At 34.6% G+C, this 26,985-nt stretch overlaps 1 protein-coding gene across 1 annotated transcript in view; it reads left to right on the plus strand.

Annotated features, from left to right (window-relative positions):
• GlcAT-I (Glucuronyltransferase I) overlaps window positions 1-25,365 on the plus strand; it is a 31,715-nt gene extending 6,350 nt beyond the window's left edge. The window contains exons 2-6 of the mRNA XM_089091464.1: window positions 1,864-2,059; window positions 6,423-6,582; window positions 9,996-10,139; window positions 11,692-11,985; window positions 23,305-25,365. Coding sequence (XP_088947590.1) covers window positions 1,864-2,059; window positions 6,423-6,582; window positions 9,996-10,139; window positions 11,692-11,985; window positions 23,305-23,406 — 896 coding nt within the window. The 3' untranslated portion in view covers window positions 23,407-25,365. The remainder of the gene's footprint in view (window positions 1-1,863; window positions 2,060-6,422; window positions 6,583-9,995; window positions 10,140-11,691; window positions 11,986-23,304) is intronic.
• Window positions 25,366-26,985: the final 1,620 nt, after the last annotated feature.

The following is a 26,985-nucleotide window of genomic DNA, read 5'->3' on the forward strand; positions in this document are numbered from 1 at the left end:
GCAGGGTTGTGTTCTATCCCCCTTTATATGGATTATTTGATAGACTTTGTCTTAAGGAGCAAAGGAAAGGCAATGGGAGAGCACGGAATCAAATGGGGAGGAAAAAGTCTCCTGGACTTAGATTATGCTAAGATGTAAGCATCCTAGAAGAAATTTTGAGCAAAATAAATGGATTTTTAGAGGTTTTGCAAGCTCAGGGTACTAGAATAGGTATAAAAGTAATGCTATGAAAACAATATATCTAAGGCTAGGAATAGGTGAAGATGAAAAGGTTACGATCGGTAACAAAAAGATTGATCAGGTGGGCAGCTTCACTTACCTTGTAGTATTATTAGTAAAGATGATGGGAGCAGTAAAGATGTTAAAAGTAGAACAGCCAAGGCTCAGGGTGTTTTTTCACAGTTAAAACAAGTTGGAAGAATTGGAAGATAAGTCTGCAAACCAAGATTAGAATATTAGAAGCTACAGTGGATTACAGTGGTCAAATATGGCTCTTAAGCATGGGCACTCCGAAAATTGGTTCAATACCGCTTTCTAGGGCTATAATGAAAGAAAGGTTGAAGTGGCTAGGGCACATTCTGCGAATGAAGGGTGACAGATTGCCAAAGACCGTTCTTTTTGGCCAACTGTCTAGGGCTAAAAAGAAAGTAGGTTGCCCTCGTCTGGGGTGGGAGGACGTCATAAAGAAAGATTTAAAGGAAATGGGAACTTCCTGGGAGGGTGTAAAAAGGGAGGCTTTGAATGGATTGGGATGGAGGAGAAGTATGCGTGGCTGTGTCGGCTTCAGGCTACTTGGTGCTGCGGTCAGTTGTTAGCAGTAGTAGTATACTTGTAAAATGAGCACCTAACATCTATTATAATAGTTAATAATTAATACCATCCAAATTAATAATTATTAATACTATCCCAACCTAAACAAGACTTAGTATCTTTCTTATTCATTAAGAGTCCTACTCCCTGCCTATGCACCCCAGCCTTCCTGCCTGAGTAAAACAATTTCATGTTTCCTACCATTCTCAGTGATTTTCTACCAAATCCTGGTTTTCAGGAATGATTAGACCTGAGATGGGGCCTAAGATATTAGACTTAAGATTTTAGGGCCAAAAATGTTGTCATTTCAATGTCCTTGGTACTTGAAGTAGAAAACTATTCAAATATTTTTATTTATAAACCACAATAAAAAAACATCAATTAAAAAATGAAAAGAAATTTATTTAAAAAAACTTTTAAAAAAAATCAAAGAAGAGTAAAGAGCTATATTTAGACCTATGACAAGGAAAAGTAAAGTCATAATGATTTAAATTCAAAAACCATTTACAGTAGCTCAGTAAATGAAGTCTAAAACAAGTGTAAATTATAATGAATAATCAAGTCAAACTTAAAACCAACAGAAGTTACCTCAAATAAGAGTTAGGCAACAGCAAATGCTACAAATTCTTTTCCCTTCTGAAAAAGAAAACCATAGTTTCAACTACTAGTGATTTGAAAGTTATGTTCATGGTTGTCATGTCCTGAACTATGTGTAATAATTTCAGTGAAATATTGAGCTCATTAATATGCAGTAATTGAAGCCATGTTGATTATTGCAACAAAAAAATAATCTCTAGAAACTTTATAGAAATCTTATCCCATATATTTTCATATAAATTATCTAATTTTAAAGTGATGCTTATCATGATGTGTCCATTGAATTTTTTTGCACTTTATTGTTCATTATTCATGTCCATGTGAAGCAGAAAAGGGCTGAAGTTAAATTTCCCTTTGCCTTAAAAAGCTTACGTTTTTCTATGCACTAAGTGTTAAATGTAACTCCCTTGTTTTGCAGGATAATGTACATATTTGAGCCAAAGGTTTTTATTTTAGTTACATCAGAAGATGATACCAAGCCCTTTCAAGTTGAAGATAGTCCTCATTACAGACAGCTTAGAGCAGAAATTGCACAACTTAAACAGGCTAATAAAAAGTGTGGAGGCCACTTTCAGGAGAATTTAAATTTACCAACTATATATGCTATAACACCAACTCATTCAAGACCAGTTCAAAAGGCAGAACTGACAAGGTAGCGTTTTAAAATTTCCAAGAGTCTAGGTCAAAAAGTATTGGTAGCTTATAAGAGTAGAAACTTGGATTAGTGTTGAAAATACACCATAAATCTTTAGTAGCCTTTGGTGTTTCTTGGCATTCTTATCAAAGTTTATAATTGTGTCTGATTCAGGAGCCAATATCAGACACTGACAACTACCCTAGTTTGCCAATTACACTAATTCGATTAAGATTACCTTATTATTACACTCAAAAACGCCAGAAAAACTAAGTGCTAGATGGAGTTGGTGATTTTTTCCAACACTAGGATCAGTTTTCATTCTTATATGTTACCAATACTCTTTGGACTAGGTGAATATAATAAGGGAATGAAGAATAATTCATTGTGAGTAAATGGCCTCCTTAATTTGCTGCAGGGGAAAAATGAATCATCGGTTTCCAATTAAATTTTTGAACCTTTTTTTGTACTTAATGCTGCTTCTAAAGCAAAATTTAATAATAATTGTTGTCTTGTGATGAATACAGTATCCTCTTTCTCTGATTACAGTCCTCTTTTTTGAACTTGTGGGCTTTTGCCAAGTATATTCATGGTTTCATAGATTGAGCTATAGAAATTCTGAAACCTTACTTAGCCCAATGGTCAGGGCTAACCTTAGAGGGTGGGCCAAGTAGGTTTGGGCCTACCCAAAGTTTCAGAAAAACTTATAAACTATTGTTGTTTTATTTTTGTATTTTTTGTGATGAGAAAAATAAACAGAATTTTAGAAATGTAAGGTATATTAAATGAAAGTTATAAATCCAAGTTTTTCCGTTGGGAATCATTATAGAAAACTGTCGATGAAGATAAATTTTATGGCACTGGAAACCTTAATAAAGTTAAGTTTATCAATCTATATGTGTTTAGAAGGAATGTAAAACCAATTCTTTTTTATAGACATAGTAAAAACTTCTTTTTTCTGTTTTTTAATTTTTTTATTTTTTTGTGATAAGAAAAATGAATGGAATTTTAGAAATGTAAGGCATATTAAATGAAAGTTATAAATGCTAAGTTTTTCCATTGGGGATCATTATAGAAAACTGTCTATGAAGATAAATTTTATGGCACTGGAAACCTTAATAAAGTTAAGTTTATCAATCTATATGTGTTTAGAAGGAATGTAAAACCAATTCTTTTTTATAGACATAGTAAAAACCTCTTTTTTCTGTTTTTTTATTTTTTAATTTTTTTGTGATTAGAAAAATAAATGGAATTTTAGAAATGTAAGGCATATTAAATGAAGGTTATAAATCCTAAGTTTTTCCATTGGGGATCATTATAGAAAACTGTCTATGAAGATAAATTTTATGGCACTGGAAACCTTAATAAAGTTAAGTTTATCAATCTATATGTGTTTAGAAGGAATGTAAAACCAATTCTTTTTTATAGACATAGTAAAAACCTCTTTTTTCTGTTTTTTAATTTTTTAATTTTTTTGTGATTAGAAAAATAAATGGAATTTTAGAAATGTAAGGCATATTAAATGAAGGTTATAAATGCTAAGTTTTTCCATTGGGGATCATTATAGAAAACTGTCTATGAAGATAAATTTTTATGGCACTGGAAACCTTAATAAAGTTAAGTTTATCAATCTATATGTGTTTAGAAGGAATGTAAAACCAATTCTTTTTTATAGACATAGTAAAAACCTCTTTTTTCTGTTTTTTTATTTTTTAATTTTTTTGTGATAAGAAAAATAAATGGAATTTTAGAAATGTAAGGCATATTAAATGAAAGTTATAAATCCTAAGTTTTTCCATTGGGGATCATTATAGAAAACTGTCTATGAAGATAAATTTTTATGGCACTGGAAACCTTAATAAAGTTAAGTTTATCAATCTATATGTGTTTAGAAGGAATGTAAAACCAATTCTTTTTTATAGACACAGAAAAAACCTCTTTTTTCTGTTTTTTTCTCCCATCTTTTTGTTTATTTGCAAACACTTCTAGAAAAAAATTTTTTATGTTAATATTATTCTATTTACTGGTTATGCGGTTCACAGAACATTTGTAGGATTAGACAGTTTGCAGAACATTTTATCAATAACTTATTATTTTTACTTTGTAAAACTAGTTTTAAAATCTAGTTTTAGTATTTTATCAAGAATTATTTTTATTTGAAGATATAACTTCATGTGTTAAGTACATATCAGTTTTCAATATCCAGAATCTGGTCAGTAAGACCTAACTCATGTTAGCATGACCTAAGGTACCACGCCTTGCACCAAGTAAAGTCTATTACTCTCATAATCTAAAGACAAGATGGAACAAGTTGGACAAGACTAAAAAGTTTATTGAAAAGATTAATTCATATTAATAGTCAAAACAGTAATTTGATCATCAAAGAATGTTTCATTTGTATCCTTCTTAAGTTTTATCTGAAAATATTTTGATTAAAGCTTGATAAAGATAACTGTGGTTGCAGCAGTAGTTACAGCCTAGTAAAGAACAAACCACGGCCTATAGTCAGGGGTACGCAGTGCAGAGGCGTCTCATATCCCACAAATAAATTTTACTATACACAATTGTTTATTATACCATAAATTTTACTATACCATAAATTTCACTATACCCTACATTTTACTATTATTTAAATTATATTTTTTCATAAATTTTACTAGGGAATACGTTTACTTAAATCTTTATTTCATAATAAAAAAGGATCTTTAATTAAAAGTAATTTATCTTTAAGACCAGGATGCCACAGGTTGTGAACGAGCGGAGATAAGACTATTTCTAACTGTCAGAGAGCTAGTACATACATATGGCCACCAATATTATTTGAAATAATTTCGCTACTCTAAAAGTCATCTCGGTTACAAGATTCTACGGTAAATCATGACTCACTATAACGTTCCGTATACGACAATTAACGATAATGGGTATGCGTGTTTTAATACTGTTGTACATTTGTAAGACACGTTTTAAACGAAAATGGAAACTTTATTGGCCTTATACTCAGTAGAATAATTGCTATTTTCTACTAACATTGTTAATCGCCAGAGCATTCACTGCAAAAGGTATCGAAGCGAAAACTTGAGGCATTGACAGTATACAGATCGGTGTTTTAGTCTGTCAGTTTGCGTGAACCTGTCCTATAGCAGAGATGCATAAAACAGGTGAGGGAAAACAACCGCTGCGTAAAGCTTTGCAAGAATCTTCCTGTTCAAGCTAAATTTCAGAGAGACAAGCTTCCCGTAACTTGAGTAAATACTCTTAGTAATTTTCTCGGTTATTAGTAAACGAGAACTTCTGACATCATGACCGTATGTTATTTCCAGGTACTTCATAGTATTTCCAGGTAAATTTTTGTTTGTTTAACTATCACATATGTAGGGCCACTGCTTTGCTGCTTGCTTGCCGAGGGACAAAATCCCACAAACTCCGTCTTAAGCGCGTTGACCTTTAGACCGATACTTTTGTAACCAGTTATCAGGCGGTCAATAGTTTCTTGTAGAGAAGTAAGGTTGCAGCTTAACATCAGCAGTCCGTCAGCTTACGAAAGTAGGTTGAGGTCTCATAGATTGATACTAAATCCTCCAGCAACGTTTTTTGTTATTCCGGATGTCAGGGTATTAAACAAGATCGGGTTTAATACAGATCCTTGTCCAAGTCCTCGGAAAAGTCTAATCAGTCTGCTAATGTAGAGTATTTTCTGAAAACATAACATAATTGAAAGCTTACAGGTGCTCATAGTGGGAAAACTATAGAACCACGGCTCATAGCAGCTGAAACTTTAAAGACACGTTCAAATGAAAAACCTGCCTAGTGATGACAAAATTGCCATTTATAGCTAATTCAGGAATGGTAACTATTATTTCGATTAGTGTGAATAGCAAAACTTCATTTTGAAAAGAAATTTATGGGATTTCAAAAATAGCCTGAAACCACTAGAAAATGGTGCTTGATTTAAATGAAGAGTAGCCTACACAATTGGAATCACCATTGCCAAAAATCCTTTATAAGCAACTTACAGTCCCGCACTTTCAACAACAAGAAAAATCCCTTTTTCGGACGGGTAGCACTGATATGTCGTCTTTTTCTTGCTTCTTCGTTTTTTTTCTTCACCGCTAGATGGGCACTGGGACATCATTGAGAGCTGTTTAAGGACTCATTAGAAAGCAAAGCACTTTATCTTCGTGCTTCTTGTAAGTATATACTATAAGAAACATAGCCGAAAGTAACGGATTAAATACAGGCACTGAACTCTAGGGGCCTGATCAACTTTAACCCTAAATTGTTGGTAAGCTTACCAACAGCAACACTAGCACTAAATAAAATGTCCGTTAGCACTAAATAAAATTCTATTTTTATTTTGCATTTTTGTATTTTATCTTTGCAGGCTTTCACAGACATTTTTATTAGTTCCCAATTTTCATTGGATTGTTGTCGAGGATACCGATAAGAAAACAGATCTAGTTGCTAATCTTCTCTCGAAGTCTGGTCTAACTTATACTCATCTTAATGCTGCCACCCCCAAAGATTGGAAGCTGAAACTAGATGTAAGTAGAGGATTGAACTAGACCCATTCAGTATTGGATACCAAAATCTAATACGTACCAAAATCCGTTATTAGTTAGACTTGGTTTTACTGACACCAAAATTCAATGCGGTCCAAAACTTGTCGGCCAACTATGCTAGCTATGCTGACTTGTTTTTAGCGATTTTAGTTTTTAATTTTTATTTATTTTATTTTGCTGATTTTACTTTTTATTTATCAGATTCTATTTTTATTTAATGTATGGCGATTTTATAATTATAGATGTATTTTTATTTCCCCTAATTTCTTGTAAAAAAAAAAGAAATCAAAGTCAAAAGCAAGATTTCGTCTTAAAATTCTATGTGCTTATAGACTGTTATCAATTCATTGCAACGCCAAACTACTTGAGATTAACCCAGCTGGAACAAATAGTTTGTTGGATAATGAATATCAAAATACCACATTGCTGTTTATAATAATCTGAGTTGTTTAGATTAGGCATGTCACTAAATAAAAAGAGACTTAGGGTTTTCGAACGGTTTAAAAGCTTTGAAGGACAATGGAGCCAAGAATTATTATTACTGCCTTATTCTGGATTTTCTGCAGCTGCTGTACATGAACCATAAATGTGTTTAGATATGCTATGAAATAATATTATTTAAGATAGGATCCGAGAAGGGAATGATACAAAATTCTAAGATCGGAGAATGGTGAAAAACACACATTTTAGTCTGTAAAGGTAGCTCAAATCATCAGCAAGATTCGGGTGCAAATAATCGCAATTTTTGCGAAACGACAACAACTCATGAATACCGATCGCAAGATACCTAACCGGAATACCGAATACCGATACCGATACCTAAACGACTAACCTTTTTTGCAATAAATTACCAAATATCAGCTCTTCTATTCTAATTGTACCCAGTGCCAGGGCCCAAAAATTATTCATTCAGTTTTGGATAAAGTCGGATACAATAGTCACATAGTCACAAGCAAATCTAAATTAAAAATTAAGGGAGTTCTTTGTTGTCGTCAGACTTTCAACCAACAAGGACGGAGTTTTAACTTTTTTCAGACACTGCAGTATCCTCTGCAAAAAGTACTGCTAAGGTATCATCAGGAGGTAAGAATCTTGGCAGGTCATTAATGTAAAATAGAAATAATAAGGGTCCTAGTACTGACCCCTGTGGGACACCGGTGTAATCAAGAAAACTAGGGCATAATACGTGATCATTTACATGCACTAGAATTTTTCAGCCATGCAAATAAGATTTTACTAATTGTAACCCTTTACCTATAATTCCGACATTATTTTTCTATCAATAATTGAATTTGGATAATAGTTAATAATAAAAGGGAAGTTGAATTATGTGATTTACAGAATTTTAATGTTGTAACAAATTTAATTTAGTTCCTAGTTTATGTGACTTGAAATTAATTTTCATACCTATACTTGCACACTGAACTCTCAAAACCTTCAAAAGCTCATGCATTTTGCTGACCTATCCAAGACACTTGTGTCACTGCATAATCAAAGTCAAAAAGAAATTAATCCTTCTATTTGATTTATGCTATATTCTCCTTTAATTTTTGCTCCTTATAATTTGCTTTTCTTTGGACACAGTGCAGTTTCAGGGATAGGGTCTTAGGGAGGATTTTGTATGTCAGGGATTACTATAACGATAATGGTTACAGTGCTGGCCGCCATTTTTTTTTTTTTTTTTTTTTTTTTTTTTTTTTTTTTTTTTTTGTCTAACGTTGACAAAAACATAAATTTTGAGTCTAGCAAAAGAATAAATGATACAAAATTCATGAGGCTTCGATGATTTGAAATATGTAGCTGTTATCAATATCTTAAAAACTTATTTGGAATAATCTCCAGGAAAACTTACAAAAGTAAAGAGGGGGGATTCCTTTTAAAATAAATTATCTCTCGTAATTTTTTTTTTTTTTTTTTTTTTTTTGTTAGTAAATCTGATCTTCATAGAAGTTAGATATTTGGAGTCACCACAAACTGGGAAATCTTTCACAATGTTTTTCCACATACTAAACTTTTTATAATGCATCTTTGTAAAGTCAGGATGGTAAGCAGTAGTGGCCTTTATTATGGTTTGCAGCTTTATAAGCAGCTTTGTTATGGTTTGACCACCCATTTCAGCGTTCGCCAGATGGGTACTATCAATGTAGCAAAATTATCCAGATGCCCACTGAAATTTTCACATTAATTACTTGTAAAGGAAGTTTTTCAGATAAAGAAAAAGTAATGCTTCTTTTATATCCTACTAGCTTACACGTTTGGCGATGCTGCGATCTCAAAAGAAAGGAAATTCGAGGAAAATTCCCGCTCCCCCCGGAAAATTTGTCTTATGGAAAACTCGCCCTCCGTGGGAAATTTCCTCCGCAGAATATTCCCCTCCCCACATATTAATAACGATCGTGAAAATCCCCCGCGGAAAATTCCCTCCGCGGACAATTCTGTCCCTGGAAATATCACCGTGAACCCTCCCCTCCCCCGCAGTTTCCCACTGGAAAATTTTCCCAATTTGTATTTTAAATTTAAAGTATTTGAAAAATTAGGTTAGGATTATTAACTTACCCGTCTAGCATTGTTGGATAACTAATATCCGCAAAATGCGTATAACGTGAACGAAAGTAACTATCGAGTATTTATATTTAAGCGTCCATAATTATAGTCTGCAAGAAATGTAATAAGAGGACCTCGGGGAGGGGTGAATTTTATACCTAAAACCTTCGTAAGAGTATACTCAACAACTTTTAAAGTTTCTTGGCGATGAGATAAACTTTGTAGTAATGCATAGAGGACGCAGATATACTCGATGCTATCCATGTAGATTTTGAAGATTTTGAAGTTATTGTTTCTAATCTACAGCGTGAAAACAACTCTAATCCAGTCGAATTCACTCTTCTGAGTCAATAAACACAGCAAAAAAAAATATGATAACGTTGGTCAGAAAAAAGTGAATAAGTCAAAAATGTTAAAATTAAAAAGGATAAAACAATCGAAACTCGTGGAGATTATAACGGAATTAAACCACATAAAACAGAATTTAGTAAAGAAAAACTATAAAATATAAAGTGTCTTTATGGTGTTGTTTACGTGTTTTGCTTCTCTAAATTAGGCATAAAAAGCAAATCATTGTGAAGAATACAGTTAAGTGATATTTATCCTAAAATATCAGGCGCCTCACGAGAAAAAATACCCGTATTCAAACCACTTATTTGCCTCAAACTATATTTTTTTTTTTGCTTTCAAACCTTTTTTATTTTGATTCTAAATTTTTGCCCGATCAGACGATTAATTAAACGTAATAAAATCTAGCTATTCGTCAATTTGCCTGTTGTTTGTTTTATCAAGCCAATCAATTTGGCACCTGAACCAATCACGTGGCAATAATATTTCCTTGTAAATTTTAGCAGCCGCAGTGGAAGAAGCCCCGAGGGGTCATCCAAAGGAACGCTGCTTTAGAATGGATTCGACAAAATGCACCTCACGACGCTCAAGGAGTTGTTTATTTTGCTGATGATGATAATGTCTATTCATTAGAGCTATTTGAAGAGGTGAGAAAAATAAGCCTTTATCTAAACTTGTTTTTCTCTTCTATTCATTCTAAATTTGGGTGAAGAAATGAAGTAACATTGGTCGTGAAATGTACTAGAAATTCTATGTACTAGAGTCTCTGCTTGGTGATACAGGACACGGATTTCAATTTCAGGTGCAACAACCCGCTGGGGCTCGGCCTTTGATTCCGATGGTTAGATTATGTGAAAGTGTCACCATAATAAACTGAACAAGAAGAAAAAGATAAGCCTACACACTTCAACAAGATAGTAGAATAGAGAAAAATTGCACATGTATCTTAAGTTGTGGAAAACAACCAAAAGAATTTAGTTGGATACCCCAAAACCCCGAGTTCTACCTTGATTCCAGTCTACATATCGTAGTCGTTGCCTGTGCCCCGTAAACTCCACTGAAAACTGGGACAACAGCCAAGAAAAATATCCTGTTTTTCTCTCAGATAGGCTAAAGGTCATCATGGTTTACCGTTGATTAAATAATTAAATATAGTTAATAAAGGTATATATAAAATTATATGTTTGTGTATGTACACTCAGCATTAAGGTAAACTAATGTAGGATCATAAAAATTCATGCTGAATGTTGACCCATGGAACCGTGAAAATGTACCCAGGCTACTAATATTCTAAAAAATAAACCGAAATGTGACGTCATGATAACAAGTGTACAAAAGTCTGGGGTGCTGACCGCTGCGAGCAGAGGTGGGTAATGTCAGGCTATCTGCGAGGGCTAAAGACCCGAGATTGCTGCCATTGGTGATAGCTGGGTGCACGAGCGGGCAAAGGGAGTTGAAAAATAGCCTGCTTTTTTGGTTGTTATTTATCAATAAATTCAAATGCGTATATAAAAATAAGTAAGATTAAGAATTAATTTATAAGTAATTACATGTAAAATTAATAATTAAAGTTAATAATATCAAATTACAGAAAAGAATAATTTTATCATTCAGTTGTAGTCAGGATTGGAAGACTCTATGATAAACTTTATGAAGAACTTTATTTCTTTCCATATAGATCGCCAAATGACTGAACTGTGGACATTAATTTACAAATTATGACACAAGGTTAGTCCTTACCCACATTTTTAAAGACCCACTGAAGCTCTTTTGGTCCTATCCCCCCCCCCCCCCCATTGTGGGAAACTGAAAGTTGTTTTCCGAAACATACTCGAAGCTTTTCCGCAATGATTTCTTAGAAATTCCCACTAAAACATTTTTTTCTGAGGGCTAACTAGTGGCTCTTTCATATGTACAATGGTATTGTGTAGTATGTATAATTTATATGGATTTCTCTTGTTTTGGAGTTATTGAGCTAGATGATTAAAGAACAAAACTATATCAAATAATTAGAATGGCAATTCTAATTTGTTCGTTAAGTTTATGAGATTATATTCTATAATTTCTAGCTGCCATGGCGATGGCGTTTCCTTTGACAAGCTCTCAATTGGCAACAATTTCTGTTGATCATTTTCTCATAAAATTTCCTGACCTTGCTCTTAATGCAAATTTATATCCATTTATTTTTTCTTCTTTTAGATGAGATCAACTAAAAAAGCATCTGTGTGGCCTGTTGGCCTGGCCGGTGGTTTACTCGTTGAAAGGCCAATTTTAAACACAGAAGGAAAAGTGTCTGAATGGTTTACTTTATGGAGACCAGAAAGACCCTTTGCCATAGATATGGCAGGCTTTTGTATCAGTCTGCAACTGATTAGGGATAACCCAAAGGCCATATTTTCCTGGGAAGTGCCTCGTGGTTATCAGGAATCCCATATTCTCTCTGCCGTAGTTACAAAGGAGGAATTAGAGCCGAAAGCTGATGCCTGCACTAAGGTATGATTTTGGAACTTTGAATTTGCTGATGAATTATAGAGCACTTAAATTTTTAGAGAAACTTACAATTTTGAAACTTAAAATTAAACGTGGCAATTTAAAAAAAAACAATCTGGAATTTCACATTTCTTAATACCCTTGTCATTTTTTTTTAGCTATTTTTATTTTAATCATAAAAAATATCTGGCATAAACAAATCGATATTTCAGATTTCTACAGCCATTCACACAGGAATTTATCCTGGGGGAAGGAGTAAATAAATTAAACTGGCAAAAAGGTAAATTTGGCCTCAGCTGGTTTGCACACATTTGGGCAACCCATCAATTTTTGAAAGGCTGATAGGCTAAAATTTGGACGAATATTTTTTGGTCGACAAACTCATGGGCTAAATCTCAATGACATTTGCTTCTAGATATACGAGTATTCGTACAAATATGTGTAAAGAAGCATCAAATTAAACTCCTCCCCAGACAAAAGGGTGTTCATCTCCCCCTCCTCCCATATCTAACACTACTCTTTCGTCAATTTCCTCAGTACCTATCCTGATATCTTAGTCCCAATCTAGCGATACAATTGGTACCTTTGACGTCTGCGTAACGCAACGGGTAGCCGAAGATTGTGGGCAAGCGCATTTGCATGCGAGCTTTTATAATTTACCCTGTGAGTTGTTTTCCAATAATCAGAGGAAGAATACGTCTTTTCTTTAATATGCTTGAAGGCAGGTTAGCATTGCATACAGAAAGTAGCTTTCAATAAGAGGTGACAGATTTCCTGCGTAGCTATAAGTACGCCATGTAACATGGCTTAATGTTTTGTCACACGGAGGGGGATCGAGTTAAACCTTTCAAGATTTTTTAAGGGGGGATGGGTCTTTTTGGGGGCTTAGGCTCTTTGATGAGTGTATTTCTAATTCAAGAGATTTAGCCTTCCGAACATGGAACATCAATTTCACATTACATCCTCAGTTCATCCACTTTCCCGACTAATAACGATACCTCTTTAAGTGAAGCTATCCACTTAGTAATTTTTTTTCGGTGCCTAAAATTCATCCGAACGTATTCCTAATCACTAAATACCTCTACAAAAACCACTACTAAGGTGTCATCGGAAAGTAAGCATCTTGGCAGGTTATTAATACACAGTAGGAGTAATAAGGGTCCTAGTACTGACCCCTGTGGGACACCAGAGTCATCAACAGAACTAGGGCTTGATACTTTTTCAGTCACTACAGTATCCTACAGTAGTTATTAATTAATGTTATTCCTCAGTTTCCTGACTAATAACGATACCTCTTTAAGTGAAGCTATCCACTTGGGAATTTTTCTTGGTACCTAAAATAAAACGTATGAAATTCAAACTGAAATAAAATAAATAAAAGAAATTAAGTAATCAAATAAATAGAAGTAAATATAAGACATTTAGCCATCTGATCATTAATTTTACATCTTCGATATATCCACCTTTCTAGCTAATAATGATTTAATACAATGAATTTCAAAAGCATGCATGAAAAAAAACGAAATAAATAGATCTTTAATAGTCTGTAGCCAAAAATAACTGGCATCCTTCGTAGTTGGAACTTGCCATTTTGTAATTCCTAAAAACAGCTGATAGATTAAGTCACGTACATAAGGGTTGCAACACTGTTTAAAATCAATGTCCAGAAAAACTAGTTGAACTTTTTATAAAATCGTATTGAACTTGCCTGAATTGTACTTTGACAGGGATTGTAATTGAACAAATCTCGTAAGTGAAATGGAATACTCATGTTTAGAACTGTGTCTTGAAAGTAGAGCCCGAAGCCGCGCAGAAAAGTCGGTGGCGCGCCGCCGAAAAAAAACGATGGTGCGCCGCCGCGCTTGCATCAGCGCGCTGACGCCGCCGCTGATTCTATTGGTGGTGGCGTCACTAATACGCCGCTGTTTTTCGCTCTTTTTTGCTTATCGATATCGACCTCCGGGCTTCCAGCGTCATCCCGGCTACTCTGTTTCTTCAAGATAAATACTGTCATCTTGGGTTCGCCGTGTACTTTGGTTCGTAGTAGGAAAAGAAGAAATTTTTTTTGAAACAAAAATTCTACCTTCCACTTTAAAATTCTGTTCATTTTCTTTCTGATTTTTCGGATGAAAAGAGGTAGGTAAAAGAGCATTAGGCAATTCAGGATGTTACTGTAGGCAGAGCAATCGCGCTGCCTAAGTAAAGAACAATGTTGGCACAATGTATTATTTTTTTTTTTCATACCAGGGCAATTCGTATCGAAGGAGTTGTCGTAGAAATTTCAATTGGACTCATTCGATTGGAAATTGGAATAGCTAGTGCTCTTTTTTATAGTACAAAGTGATCGGAAGGCAGATAACACCCCTTCCAGGCCCACCATTTCCCCAAACACATCCAATCAAAATTTTAACATAGCCATTTTGTTCAGAGTAACTGATTTCCAGAGAGAAAATATGTTTTTGAGGAGGTTACTCCCCCACAACCCTTAGGGCAGGGGTTTTAAGTTATGCCCTGGGGGTATATAAGAACGATGTTGGCACAATGTATTATTTATTTATTTATTTTTTTTTTCCTTTAAACCAAGGCACTTCGTATCGAAGAAGTCGTCGCAGAAACTTCGAAAAGGGCTCATTCAATTGGAAATTGGAGTGGCTTGTGCCCTTTTTAATAGTCGAAAGTGGTTTAAAGACAACAAACACCCCTTCCACGCCCACCATTTCCCAAAACACATCCAGTCAAAATTTTGAGATATCCATTTTGTTTAACGTAGTTGAAAGGTTCTGGAAATTAGGTCTTAGAGGATGATAACCACCCTCACAGCCCTTAGGGTAAGGGTTGTAAATTATGCCCTGGGGGCATATAAGGTGTTTATAGAAAGCGTTGTCGTAGAAACTCAAAAAGGGATCATTCGATTTGAAATCGAAAGGCCCAGTGCCCTTCTCAATAATCGAAAGTTATTGGAAGGCTTGACATTTTTATAGTAAAGATCGATGTGGGTATAATGTATCATTTTTTTTTTGTTGTTGTTAGACCAGGGCACTTCGTATCGAAGGAGTTGTCGTAGGAACTTCGAAAAGCGCCCGTTCGATTGAAAATAGAAATGATGTCCTTTTTAATAGTCGAAAGCGATTGGAGGTAAACTAATCCCCCTCCAATTTGCCTTTATGTTTAAAAAGTAAATGTTGCCTTAAGATTGTATCAAAATGCATTCTGTTAATGCTAATTCCCAATAAGGCATCTCAGTAGTATCCCAATAACAACTGAGGGTATTATGTTCAAACTTTCGGGGCTACTTCTACTCTTAAAATTTAACCAAATCAAAATAGCGTAAGTGTATCCAAGCTATCAAAGAAAGTAAATAGCCTTTTTTGGAAATGGTACCAAGTTTTCCATTTCAGGTCAAGTAGAGGAGGTATTAAACTAATCAAACACTACTATTTGTGTCCAGATTTTTAAAAGGGTGTATGCTGTTAAAAATTGCTGAAAATTTTTTCTCCAGCACACAAATAGCAGGTCAAACTATAAATTCTAATAAAAACGAAAAGATTTAAAGCATTATTTTCTTTTTCCCTGAAAAGATTATGTCAATATAAAACGAACAGAAATTAATTAAGAAAACTGTTTCCACAAAATAAGTTTTTCAAAGAAAAGTAAAGAACTCCGTTAATCAAAAAATGAGCAAAAATAAAACCAAATAATCGACCAAGCTTGAAACTACCACAAATCAGCATCGATAAATAAATGAAACCCAAAACGAACAGAAATTGCAATAAATAACCGAGTCAAACTCAAAACGAGCATAACGAGCTATGCCTTCCCAAGGCCAGAACATAATTTGCACTTTACTGAAAAAAATACAAATGAATATGCATTGTCAGTTTAATATACATATACTGATATTTAGTAATCAAAATCTTAATATTATTTGATTTATTAAAGTTATAAAAGTAAAAACATTTATATTTTTTCAGTAAAGTGCAAATTCTGTTCTGGGAAAGCATAGGGGTTAGGCAATTCAGGATGTTACTGTAGGCAGAGCAATCGCGCTGCCTAAGTAAAGAACAATGTTGGCACAATGTATTATTTTTTTTTTCATACCAGGGCAATTCGTATCGAAGGAATTGTCGTAGAAACTTCAATTGGGCTCATTCGATTGGAAATTGGAATAGCTAGTACCCTTTTTAATAGTACAAAGTGATCGGAAGGCAGATAACACCCCTTTCACGCCCACCACTTCCCGAAACACATCCAATCAAAATTTTGAGATAGCCATTTTGTTCAGAGTAACTGATATCCAAAGAGAAAATTTGTTTTTGAGGAGGTTAATCCCCCACAACCTTCAGGACAAGAGTTTTAAGTTATGCCCTGGGGGCATATAAGAACGACGTTGGCACAATGTATTACTTATTATTTTTTTCCTTTAGACCAAGGCACTTCACATCGAAGAACTTCTCATAGAAACTTTGAAAAGGATTCATTGAATTGGAAATTGGAATGTCCTGTGCCCTTTTCAACAGTCAAAAGTGATTGGAAGGCAACTAACACCCCTTCCACGCCCACCATTTCCCCAAACACATCCAATCAAAATTTTGAGATAGCCATTTTGTTTAACGTAGTTGAAAGTTCTGGACATTAGGTCTTAGAGGATGACAACCATCCTCACAGCCCTTAGGGTAAGGGTTGTAATTTATGCCCTGGGGGCATATAAGGTGTTTATAGAAAGCGTTGTCGTAGAAACTCAAAAAGGGATCATTCGATTAGAAATCGAAAGGCCCAGTGCCCTTCTCAATAATCGAAAGTTATTGGAAGGCTTGACATTTTTATAGTAAAGATCGATGTGGGTATAATGTATCATTTTTTTCTGTTGTTGTTAGACCAGGGTACTTCGTATCGAAGGAGTTGTCGTAGGAACTTCAAAAAGCGCCCGTTCGATTGAAAATAGAAATGATGTCCTTTTTAATAGTCGAAAGCGATTGGAGGTAAACTAATCCCCCTCCAATTTGCCTTTATGTTTAAAAAGTAAATGTTGCCTTAAGATTGTATCAAAATGCATTCTGTTAATGCTAATTCCCAATAAGGCATCTCAGCAGTATCCCAAGAACGACTGACGGTATTATGTTCAAACTTTCGGGGCTACTTCTACTCTTAAAATTTAACCGAATCAAAATGGTGCAGGTGTATCCAAGCAATAAAAGAAAGTAAATAGCTTTTTTTGCGAATGGTATCAAGTTTTCCATCTCAAGTCAACTAGAGGAGGTATGAAACTAAATTAAACAGTACTATTTGTGTCCAGATTTGTAAAAGGGTCTATGTTGTTAAAAATTGCTGAGAATTTTTTTTTCCAGCATACAAATAGCAGGTCAAACTATAAATTCTTAAAAAAACGAAAAAATTTAAAGTATTATTTTCTTTTTCCCTGAAAAGATTATGTCAATATAAAACGAACAGAAATTAATTAAGAAAACTGTTTCCACAAAATAAGTTTTTCAAAGAAAAGTAAAGAACTCCATTAATCAAAAAATGAGCAAAAATAAAACCAAATAATCGACCAAGCTTGAAACTACCACAAATCAGCATCGATAAATAAATGAAACCCAAAACGAACAGAAATTGCAATAAATAACCGAGTCAAACTCAAAACGAGCATAACGAGCTATGCCTTCCCAAGGCCAGAACATAATTTGCACTTTACTGAAAAAAATACAAATGAATATGCATTGTCAGTTTAATATACATATACTGATATTTAGTAATCAAAATACTAATATTATTTGATTTATTAAAGTTATAAAAGTAAAAACATTTATATTTTTTCAGGAAAGTGCAAGTTTTGCGCCCAACTTATGTTAATTTCTGCTCGTTTTGAGTTTGACTCGGTTATTTATTGTAATTTCTGTTTGTTTTGGGTTTCATTTATTTATCGATGCTGATTTGTGGTAGTTTCCCGATTGGTAGATTATTTGATTTTTACTTTTGCTCATTTTTTGTTTAATGGAGTTCTTTACTTTTCTTTGAAAAACTTATTTTGTGGAATTTTTTTTTTAATTAATCTGGAAAAGAAAGCTAGTATAGAAATATATCTATAGAAATGAATTACATTTTTTTTGCACAGTGAGCAGAGCACACTGAAGTTGAAGTAGCCTTAAACTTTGACTTGAAACTTCATAACTTGACCACTTCTTTCAGAAAAGAATTTTGGAGGATTATTCCATGTTGATAAGAAAAGAGGGTAAAGGTGCAGTTTAGTTCCCCCTGTAGTGTAGGGCGCAGGAGCTCTATGGTAAAGGTGCAGGTTAGTTCTACCTTATAAAAACAACTTATTTCAGCAGATACAAAGAAGAAGCCCATTTGCGGCATTCTTTGGGACCCCAAAGTCCAATGCTAGTATCAAATCCCGCGAGTGGCAGTTTACGCTCGTCAAGTTCTGGCTGTACCGGCCACAAGTGCCCCAGCTAAACGGCTTTTTAGCACGACAGGACTGATAGTGACTGCAAAAAGATCAATGGCTCCATGCAGAGTTAACTAACTCACTTTTGTTACATCAATTGTAACTGAAGTGATGTAACCGCTGATTTAAAATTATTGTTAAGCCATGGTATCTAACTTGTATACAGTGTTTTTTTTTATGTTGTTATTTGTTTTTTTTCGCTTCCTTTTCGTATGTATTTGATGAACAGGAGATGTTTGAACTTCAAACTTTGAAAGTTATACACACATTAGCCCAAATCATTAACAAGAAGAAAATGACTAAACACGGGGTTTTATAGGAACAATGCGATGTTAAACATTAACACAACATAGGTTTCCCTGGGTCTAGTGGCTAAAAATGGGAATTCTACTTGGTATGATCGACGGTGAACATAAAAACTTCCTGCACGGCCCAACAAATTCCTGTTTTGGCATATTGTTCTTGTATGTTTTTAGCCAACCATTTAAAAGTCCTTACTAAAATCAAGTTGAGTTTGAACGTGCTTGGTGAAGTTGTATTTTTATTATTATTTTAAATCAGAAAATTTGGCGCCCCGCAAAACGATTGGCGTCGCGCCTAGGGTCGCGCCACCGCCATTACCAAATTACACTTCGCCGCCGTCATGTCGGCGTGGTGCGGCTTCGGGGACTACTTGAAAGGATCTTAAGCTTTTAACTGTATGATCCGAATAAAAACTATGCCTTCTTTGTGTAAGTATTTCATTGTTATCTAGGGTATGATTTCAACGATATGTTATTAACTCAGAAAAAAATCGTTAATACGCTCCCAGACCAATGGCGCTAGTCTTAATACTATAGTTGGCAAGGCCTTTAGTCCTTGCATTATAACTGGTACGGCCATAGTCACATCATCATTCAACTTTAAATTGTATCTCATTTCATAGTCATACGCGCCATGAGATTCATTCACTAAGTCCACTTTTGAATATTTAAGATTTTACCATCAGATCACTTGGTCAACTCTGATTTTTGCGTAATCACTGGGATATTACCTGCAAATGAGAATTGCCACCAAAAATGGAGGGCAGTTGCTATTTTACTATCAAACGTAATTTTGTGTTTTTTTGTCTCCTATTTATGATATATTTGTTATATATGATATATATATGATATATTAACTAGACTTGTTGTTCTTAAGTTTGATCCTTTTTTTCACTTTAAAGTTGTTTTTTTTTTAATTGTATTTGTTCATTTGGCAAGAAGAACAAGCTCTTTATTTATTACTTTTGAAAGCCGTCTTAAAATAAAAATGAAAGCACTTTCTGCATGAACATTCTGCACGCTCAAGCACAATAACAGTACATAAGTAATTGTAAAATGTTGTTCGTCAACGGAAAGCTGAAATTTCCATTTAGCACAAACCTAAATCTGTTTAAAAATCATGGGCAGCGCAATCGCGCTTCCTAAGTAAAGAACGATGTTGGCACAATTTATTAGTTATTTATTTTTTTCTTTAGAACAGGGCATTTCGTACCAAAGGAGTTGTCATAGAAACTTCGAAAAGGGCGTATTCGATTGGAAATTGGAGTGGCTTGTGCCCTTTTTAATAGTAAAAAGTGATTGGAAGGCAACTAACACCCCTTCCACGCCCACCATTTCCCCAAATACATCCAATCAAAATTTTGAGATAGTTATTTTGTTCAGCGTAGTTGATTTCCAGATAGAAATTATGTTTTTGAGGAGGACACTCCCCCACAGCCCTCAGGGCAAGGGTTGTAAGTTATGCCCTGGGGGCAGATAAGGTTTTTTATAGAAAGCGTTGTCGTAGAAACTTCAAAAAATGCTTATTTGATTGAAAATTCAAAGGGCTAGTACCTTTTTTCATAGTCTAAATTGAATGGAGGGCAACTAACCCCCCTCTCACGCCCACCCTTTGCCCAAACACATTCAATCAAAATTTTGAGATAGCCATTTTGTTCAACTAGTTGAAAGTTCTGGAAATTAGGTCTTTGAGGAGGAAAAACCCCCCACAGCCCTCAGGGCAAGGGCTGTAAGTTATGCCCTGGGGGCATATAAGGTTTTTATAGACAGCGCTGTTGTAGAAACTTCAAAAAGGGCTCATTTGATCGGAAATCGAAATAGCTATTGCCCTTTTTAATAGTCGAAAGGGATTGGAAGGAAACTAACAGCCCTTCCACGCCAATCATATATCCAAGCACATTCATTCAAAATTTTGAGATAGCAATTTAGTTAAAAGTAGTTGAATCTGAAAATTATATCTTTCAGGAGGACAGTCCCCCCACAGTCCTCAGGGTAAGGGTTGTAAGTTATGCCCTGGGGGCATATAAGGTTTTTATAGATAGTGATGTTGTAGAAACTTCAAAAAGGGCTCATTCGATTGGAAATTAGAAGGGCTTGTGCCTTTTTAATAGTTGAAAGTGATTGGAGGATAACTAACACCCCTCTCACACCCCCCATTTCCCCGAACATATCCAATCAAAAATTTGAGATAGCCATTTTGTTTGACATAGTTAAAAAGTCCGTAAATTATGTTTTTGAGGATAACACTTCCCCCACAGCCCTCAGGGCAAGGGTTGTAGGTCATGCCCAGGGGACATATAAGGTTTTTTTCATAGAAAGCGTTGTCGTAGAAAATTAAAAAAGGAATCATTCGATTGGAAATTGAAACTGCTAGTGCCCTTTTTAATAGTCGAAAGTGATTGGAGGGCAAGTACCTCCCCCCCCCCCCCCTCTCACGCCCACCATTTCTCCAAACACATCCAATCAAAATTGTGAGATACCTATTTTGTTCCACGTAGTTGAAAGGTCCGGAAATTATGTCTTTGAGGATGACACCCCTCTCACAACCCTCAGGGGCTGTGGGACCTTATATGCCTGTGGCATATAAGGTTTTTATAGAAAGCGTTGTCGTAAAAACTTCAAAAAGGGCTCACTCGATTGGAAATTGAAAGCGTTAGTGCCCTTTTTAATAGTCGGGAGTATTGGAGGGCAACTAATCCACCTCTCACGCCCACCATTTCCCCAAACGCATCCTATCAAATTTTGAGATAGCAATTTTCTTCAACGTAGTTGAAAATTCTGGAAATTATGTCTTTGAGGATGACAACCCCCCCCCCCCAAGGTCCTCAGGGTAAGGGTTGCAAGTTATACCTTGGGGGCCTATAGGGTCTTTATTGAAAGCGTTGTCGTAGGAATTTCAAAAGGGCTCATTCGATTGGAAATTGAAAGGGCTAGTTCCTTTTTTGATAGTTGAAAGTGACTGGAGAGCAACTAACGCCCCTCTCACGCCCACCATGTCCCACAAACGCGTACAACCAATCAAAATTTTGAGATAGCCGTTTTGTTTAACGTAGTTGAAAGTTCTGGAAATTAGGTCTTTGAGGATGACACCTCACAGCCCTCAGGGCAAGGGTTGTAATTTACACCCTCGGGCCATATAAGGTGTTTATAGAAAGCGTTGTCGTAGAAACTCAAAAAGGGCTCATTCGATTGGAAATTGAAATGGCTAAGTGCCCTTTTTATTATTCGAAAGTGATCTGGAAGGCTTGATATTTTTATAGTAAAGATCGGTGTGGGTAAAATATATGATTTTTTTTTTTTTTATTATTTTTTTTTTTTTTTTACCAGGGCACTACCTATCGAAGGAGTTGTCGTAGGAACTTCGAAAAGGGCTCATTCGATTGAAAATAGAAAGGGCTAATGCCCTTTTTAACAGTCGAAAGTGATCGAAGGGCAACTGATCCCACGCCCACCCTCCCATTTGCCCATTATGTTTAAAAACTAAATGTTGCCTTAAGATTAAATCAAATTGCACTGTGTTAAGGCTAATTCCCAATAAGGCATCTCAGCAGTATCCCCAGAACGACTGAGGGTATTATGTTCAAACTTTCGGGGCTACTTCTGCTCTTAAAAATTAACCAAATCAAAATAGCGTAAGTGTATCCAAGCTATCAAAGAAAGTAAACAGATTTTTTTGCGAATGGTATCAAGTTTTCTATTTCAGGTCAACTAGAGGAGTTATGAAACTAAATCAAACACTACTATTTGTGTCCAGATTTTTAAAAGGGTGTATTTTGTTCAAAATCGCTGAAAATTTTTCTCCAGCATAAAAATAGCAGGCCAAACTATAAAGTCATAAAAGAAACGAAAAGATTTAAAGTATTATTTTCTTTTTGCCTGAAAAGACTATGCCAATATAAAACGAATAGAAATTAATTAAAAAAACTTTTTCCACAAAATAAGTTTTTCAAAGAAACTTTTTGGACTTGATCATAATTGGGCTCTAAAATGCTCCTAAATTACGATTGCGTATATTTCGCAATACATCAAAAAGATATAATTGACTGGTTTGGATTACTGGTGTGCATTTTTCAGCCTTTCATATTTTCTTATTTTTAACTGTCTTTTATGTGCTTAGTGTGTTTCTTCGTCGTGATTTTATTTCTTTTTTTACGGGAAGGCACTCGACAATATTCACATTCTTGAACAAGTTTTATGACATCTAAGGATTCGTGTCCCTAATATAAACGACATTTAACCATGGTTGTAGCGGTAGCTGCAACCTAGTCAAGAATGAACCACGGCCCATATATCCAATAATTAAAAATTATAAAAATTCCGTTAAAAAATAATTAAAAATTCCGTTAAAAAAATGGCAAGTGAGAAAAAGTTGTCATTTCTAGCTGATTCAGAAATGATAACTATTATCTAAACTAATTTTAATAGTAAAACGTTATTTAGAAAACAAATTTAAGGGAAGTTCGAAAAATAGCCTGAGACTCCTAAAAAATGGTGACGGATAGAAACAAAAAGTACACCATTGGAATCTCCATTTATTTAAGGCCCAGCTTAGGAATCAATTTTTTCTTACAGGTGCTTGTATGGCACACAAGGACAGAAAATCCGAAGATGACCCAAGAAGAAATACTCAAAAAAGAAGGGAAACAACCTTCCAATTATAATATTGAAGTATAGCATTATTTTTCTTAGTCTATGATGGTTTAGGATACTTTAAATTTCATTTTCCTTAGGATTTTAGGGCTTCAGGTTTTTGGCAAAACACAAATTGTATAGAACTTTTTCAACCTCATTTTTCCTAAGAAAATATATCTTACAATTGCGCGTAGAGTAAATTATCATTCAAATTTTCACCAATGAAACTCGGCAAGTTTCAAATCAAAATTGATAATTTTAGTAGCTTTTCCACAGGCCAGTACGGGGGAGGAGAGGTGATCCATGAGATTTTTGGATAACCTCCTATATGTCGAAATAATTTGTATTTTTTGTTGTGGCCTCCTCCCCCGAAAAAAATTGTGTACACATGACTTCTTTTCAACGTCGTTTTCGCTTTTCTATGATAATTTGCCTTATTTTTTGCTTGAAAATCAGAAGGCTTATCTAATCGTTGTTGTATATGCTATTCATAGAAGATTTGATGCGTATTTTGAGCAAATAAGTAATTTTGAGCAAAGAAAAGATAGTTTTAAAACTATCTTTTCTTCGGAGATGCTAACAAAATGCTGCAAGTATGATTGGAGAACAAATGTAATTACAGGACTTTATATTTCTAGACTCTATTACATTTCGTTTCATGCTTCAGCCACTTTAGATTAAATCAACTTGGTTGATTATACCTCAAATAACGCATCCCGTGTGCAGATAAAAATACAAAGACACATTATTAGTAAACAAAACTTAGAAACAAGTAAAAGTTGGAAAACTAATCTCTCCCCATTTCAATTTTCCGCTTCTTTAGTACATTATGCGACGTTTAGTACGTTATCCGATGTTAAGATCAACAAAGATCACATGTCATTCATAAATCTTAGATTTTTACCAAAAGGGTTGGTCATCAATTTGCTATAGATAATATTTCCCTTGCAGTCCGTAAAGAAAAGACGGATAGAGATCGTTTAGAATAGCTTGATTTGGTGCCGAGCAATATGCCATTGATGGGTGGCATGTTGTCATACCAGTCAACATTGGACGGCTGGTTAGAACTGAATGGTATTCTTGCGCTGATCTTTGTTTCCTAAAAAATTTTGCTAGGTGTCACAGAACTCAATAAACCTTGTTATTACGATCGAAGTTTTCTTAGAGTGAAATTTGGCGAGATGGTTTTCTACTTTCTTCCAAAATTATGTGATTTCACAGCAATGGGTATTCCTATGATTTAATTTTTGAAACGTTATGATTTAATTTTTGGAACTTTAGACCGCATATCAGGAAAAATTAATTGAAAGGCAATACGACGGAAATTGAGTTTTAACTGTGAAAAAAGTCCAGCAAAATGTCAAAAGTGCTTGAACATTCTGAAATATCAATTGATGCCTGCCTTTAAAGTCATAATGGATGCTTTAGTCAGGGCTACTCCAGAGAACCTAGCAACATCCTAAGATTCCCTTTCCAAAAATCCCATGATTTGAAAAGATATTAAATAATGATAATCAAAATATATGTACTTGATACACTTTTTAGGGTTATGTTTGATGTACCTACTTTCCCCAAGATCTCAAGCTCGGCACTGAAATTTCAATATTTGGAAAAATGCCAAGGAGCGGTAGCCTTGACTTTAGTAAAATATTATTCTTTGCTCAATTGTTATAGAATTTTCTCTTAACGCAGGAAATGCAGCTTGAAAATTTTTTTGGATTTTTTTTTTTTACTCTATCACAAAAGAACATTTTTACCTCACTTTTGGACGACCTTTAAAGTTCATTCGTATAAAAGACACTGTACCAGGTTTCTTTTGCACAGCTACCTGAGTTCTTGCTTTTTGGGAATCGATTTTCTTTTTAGCGGCATTTATGCCGCCAAAAGAAAAAGGCTGGTTTTCTCTGCAAAACCATGAGTTTATTGCCTCGAGTAAACCCAGTGATTACTTTCTTGGTTGAGGATTTTTTTTTATAATTTTTATAGCTTTTGATCATAAAGAGTATATTTCATACATTTTGTCGTTGTTGTTGATAGCTCAGAAATCGATTATTGAGCATACAGATGCAGAATTTTTGTATTTATCATTTTTTTTAGTTCCCCCTCCTCAGTACTACAACCTCTTTGGACGCTGTTTAGGCTTGAATACCAAAATCGTAGGTTTTTTTTTAACTCCCCCGCTCTTTATTCTTTGTACACCTCGTCACTATTAGTAAGCATAGAAACCAAACAAATATTATGTGTCCATTTATAAGTTTAGTCAAATTTAATCCAGTCATATTTTACTATTTATTAATCTGTAGTTGACACGCGAGCATGCGGTAGACCTGTGAGAACTGCTCCACCTTCCTTGGACAATTTCAACTTTGTTAGAAGTCATTAAAATTCCGGTGAAAAATTACAGTTAAGCTATCTGAGAAACCGCTGTAATAGTCACAAAACGAAATTTTAGATTGGTTGGGTGGGAATCTATCCAACAGTTTATGTCTTAAATACAGGAAAAATTTGGGGATTCCATTTTTGCTAAAACAAGATCTCCTTATCCAGTAATGCATCTTTTGGTAGAAGCAGGCGCCAAATTTAAGAAATAAAGGTGGGTAAAAAATCGGTAAAAAAAAGTGTGACTTACTAGTATCTTTTGTGAGTATTACAATTGTGTAATAGTCACAATTCACTAGTAGAGATACAGTATCTCTAAATCAGTTTTGTTTTTCGTATGGTGCCTTACTAACCAAAAGTAAATGATTTATTGACAATAATATATTTTTTCTGACACTACGGCATTATTTACATCTCCATATGTTATGCCGTTTCCAGATTCGCTTAAAAGCTGATGTTTTCTGGAATAAGCAAGTTTTTTTTCACTTTGTACTAAAACATTAGATTACAAAGAGAGCATAGTTCCATTGTTAAAAGGAAAAGAGAAAAATCGAAACATCAAATTCTATTCCAGACTAAATATCAAACAGTCGGTATTTGCATTTTTGGGCCAAAAAATAAGATAGGGGTGTTACCTATTTTGTATTCCTTGTGAAGAATCTGATTTGGTTGTACGACCTTACGTAATGTTTATTTCAGACCCCAAATAAAATAAAAATAACCATTTAGTCCTTGGAAATGTGGCCGTTTACATGTGGCCTAATAGTTAGCCCCTCATAAGATTTGACTCAATTTCTGGCTTGGATTGTTTTACAAGTCGCGGCCACTTTTTCTGCTGTTAAGCAAAGGAAAATTATCTAGATCTTAAGCGGAATAGCAATGAAGAATCTTCTTGAAGATGAAGCACATCTATTTGTTATGCTTATTTCAGACCCCCCCCCCCCCACCCACCCACCCATCCAAAAAAACAAGAATAGCCATCTATTACTCGGAAATCGCTTACATTGGGCCCAATAGTTGGCCACTCATAAGGTTCAACACAATTTCTGGTTTGGGCTGTTTTTCAAGTCACAACAACTTTTTATTTTGTTTAGCAAAGGAAGATTATTTAGATCTTAAGCGGAACAGGAATGAATGGTCTTTTATAGAAAAAGCATATATATTTCTTAAGAAACTTAAAAAAATATCTTTTACTTTTAAAAATTTTAAGAAATTTTTCCGGAACTATATGTGTTTGTTGCT

Source organism: Artemia sp. Qi Xiang Cuo, chromosome 7 (genome assembly GCF_049724085.1).
Source record: "Artemia sp. Qi Xiang Cuo chromosome 7, ASM4972408v1, whole genome shotgun sequence".
NCBI classification, from domain to species: Eukaryota; Metazoa; Arthropoda; class Branchiopoda; order Anostraca; family Artemiidae; genus Artemia; species Artemia sp. Qi Xiang Cuo.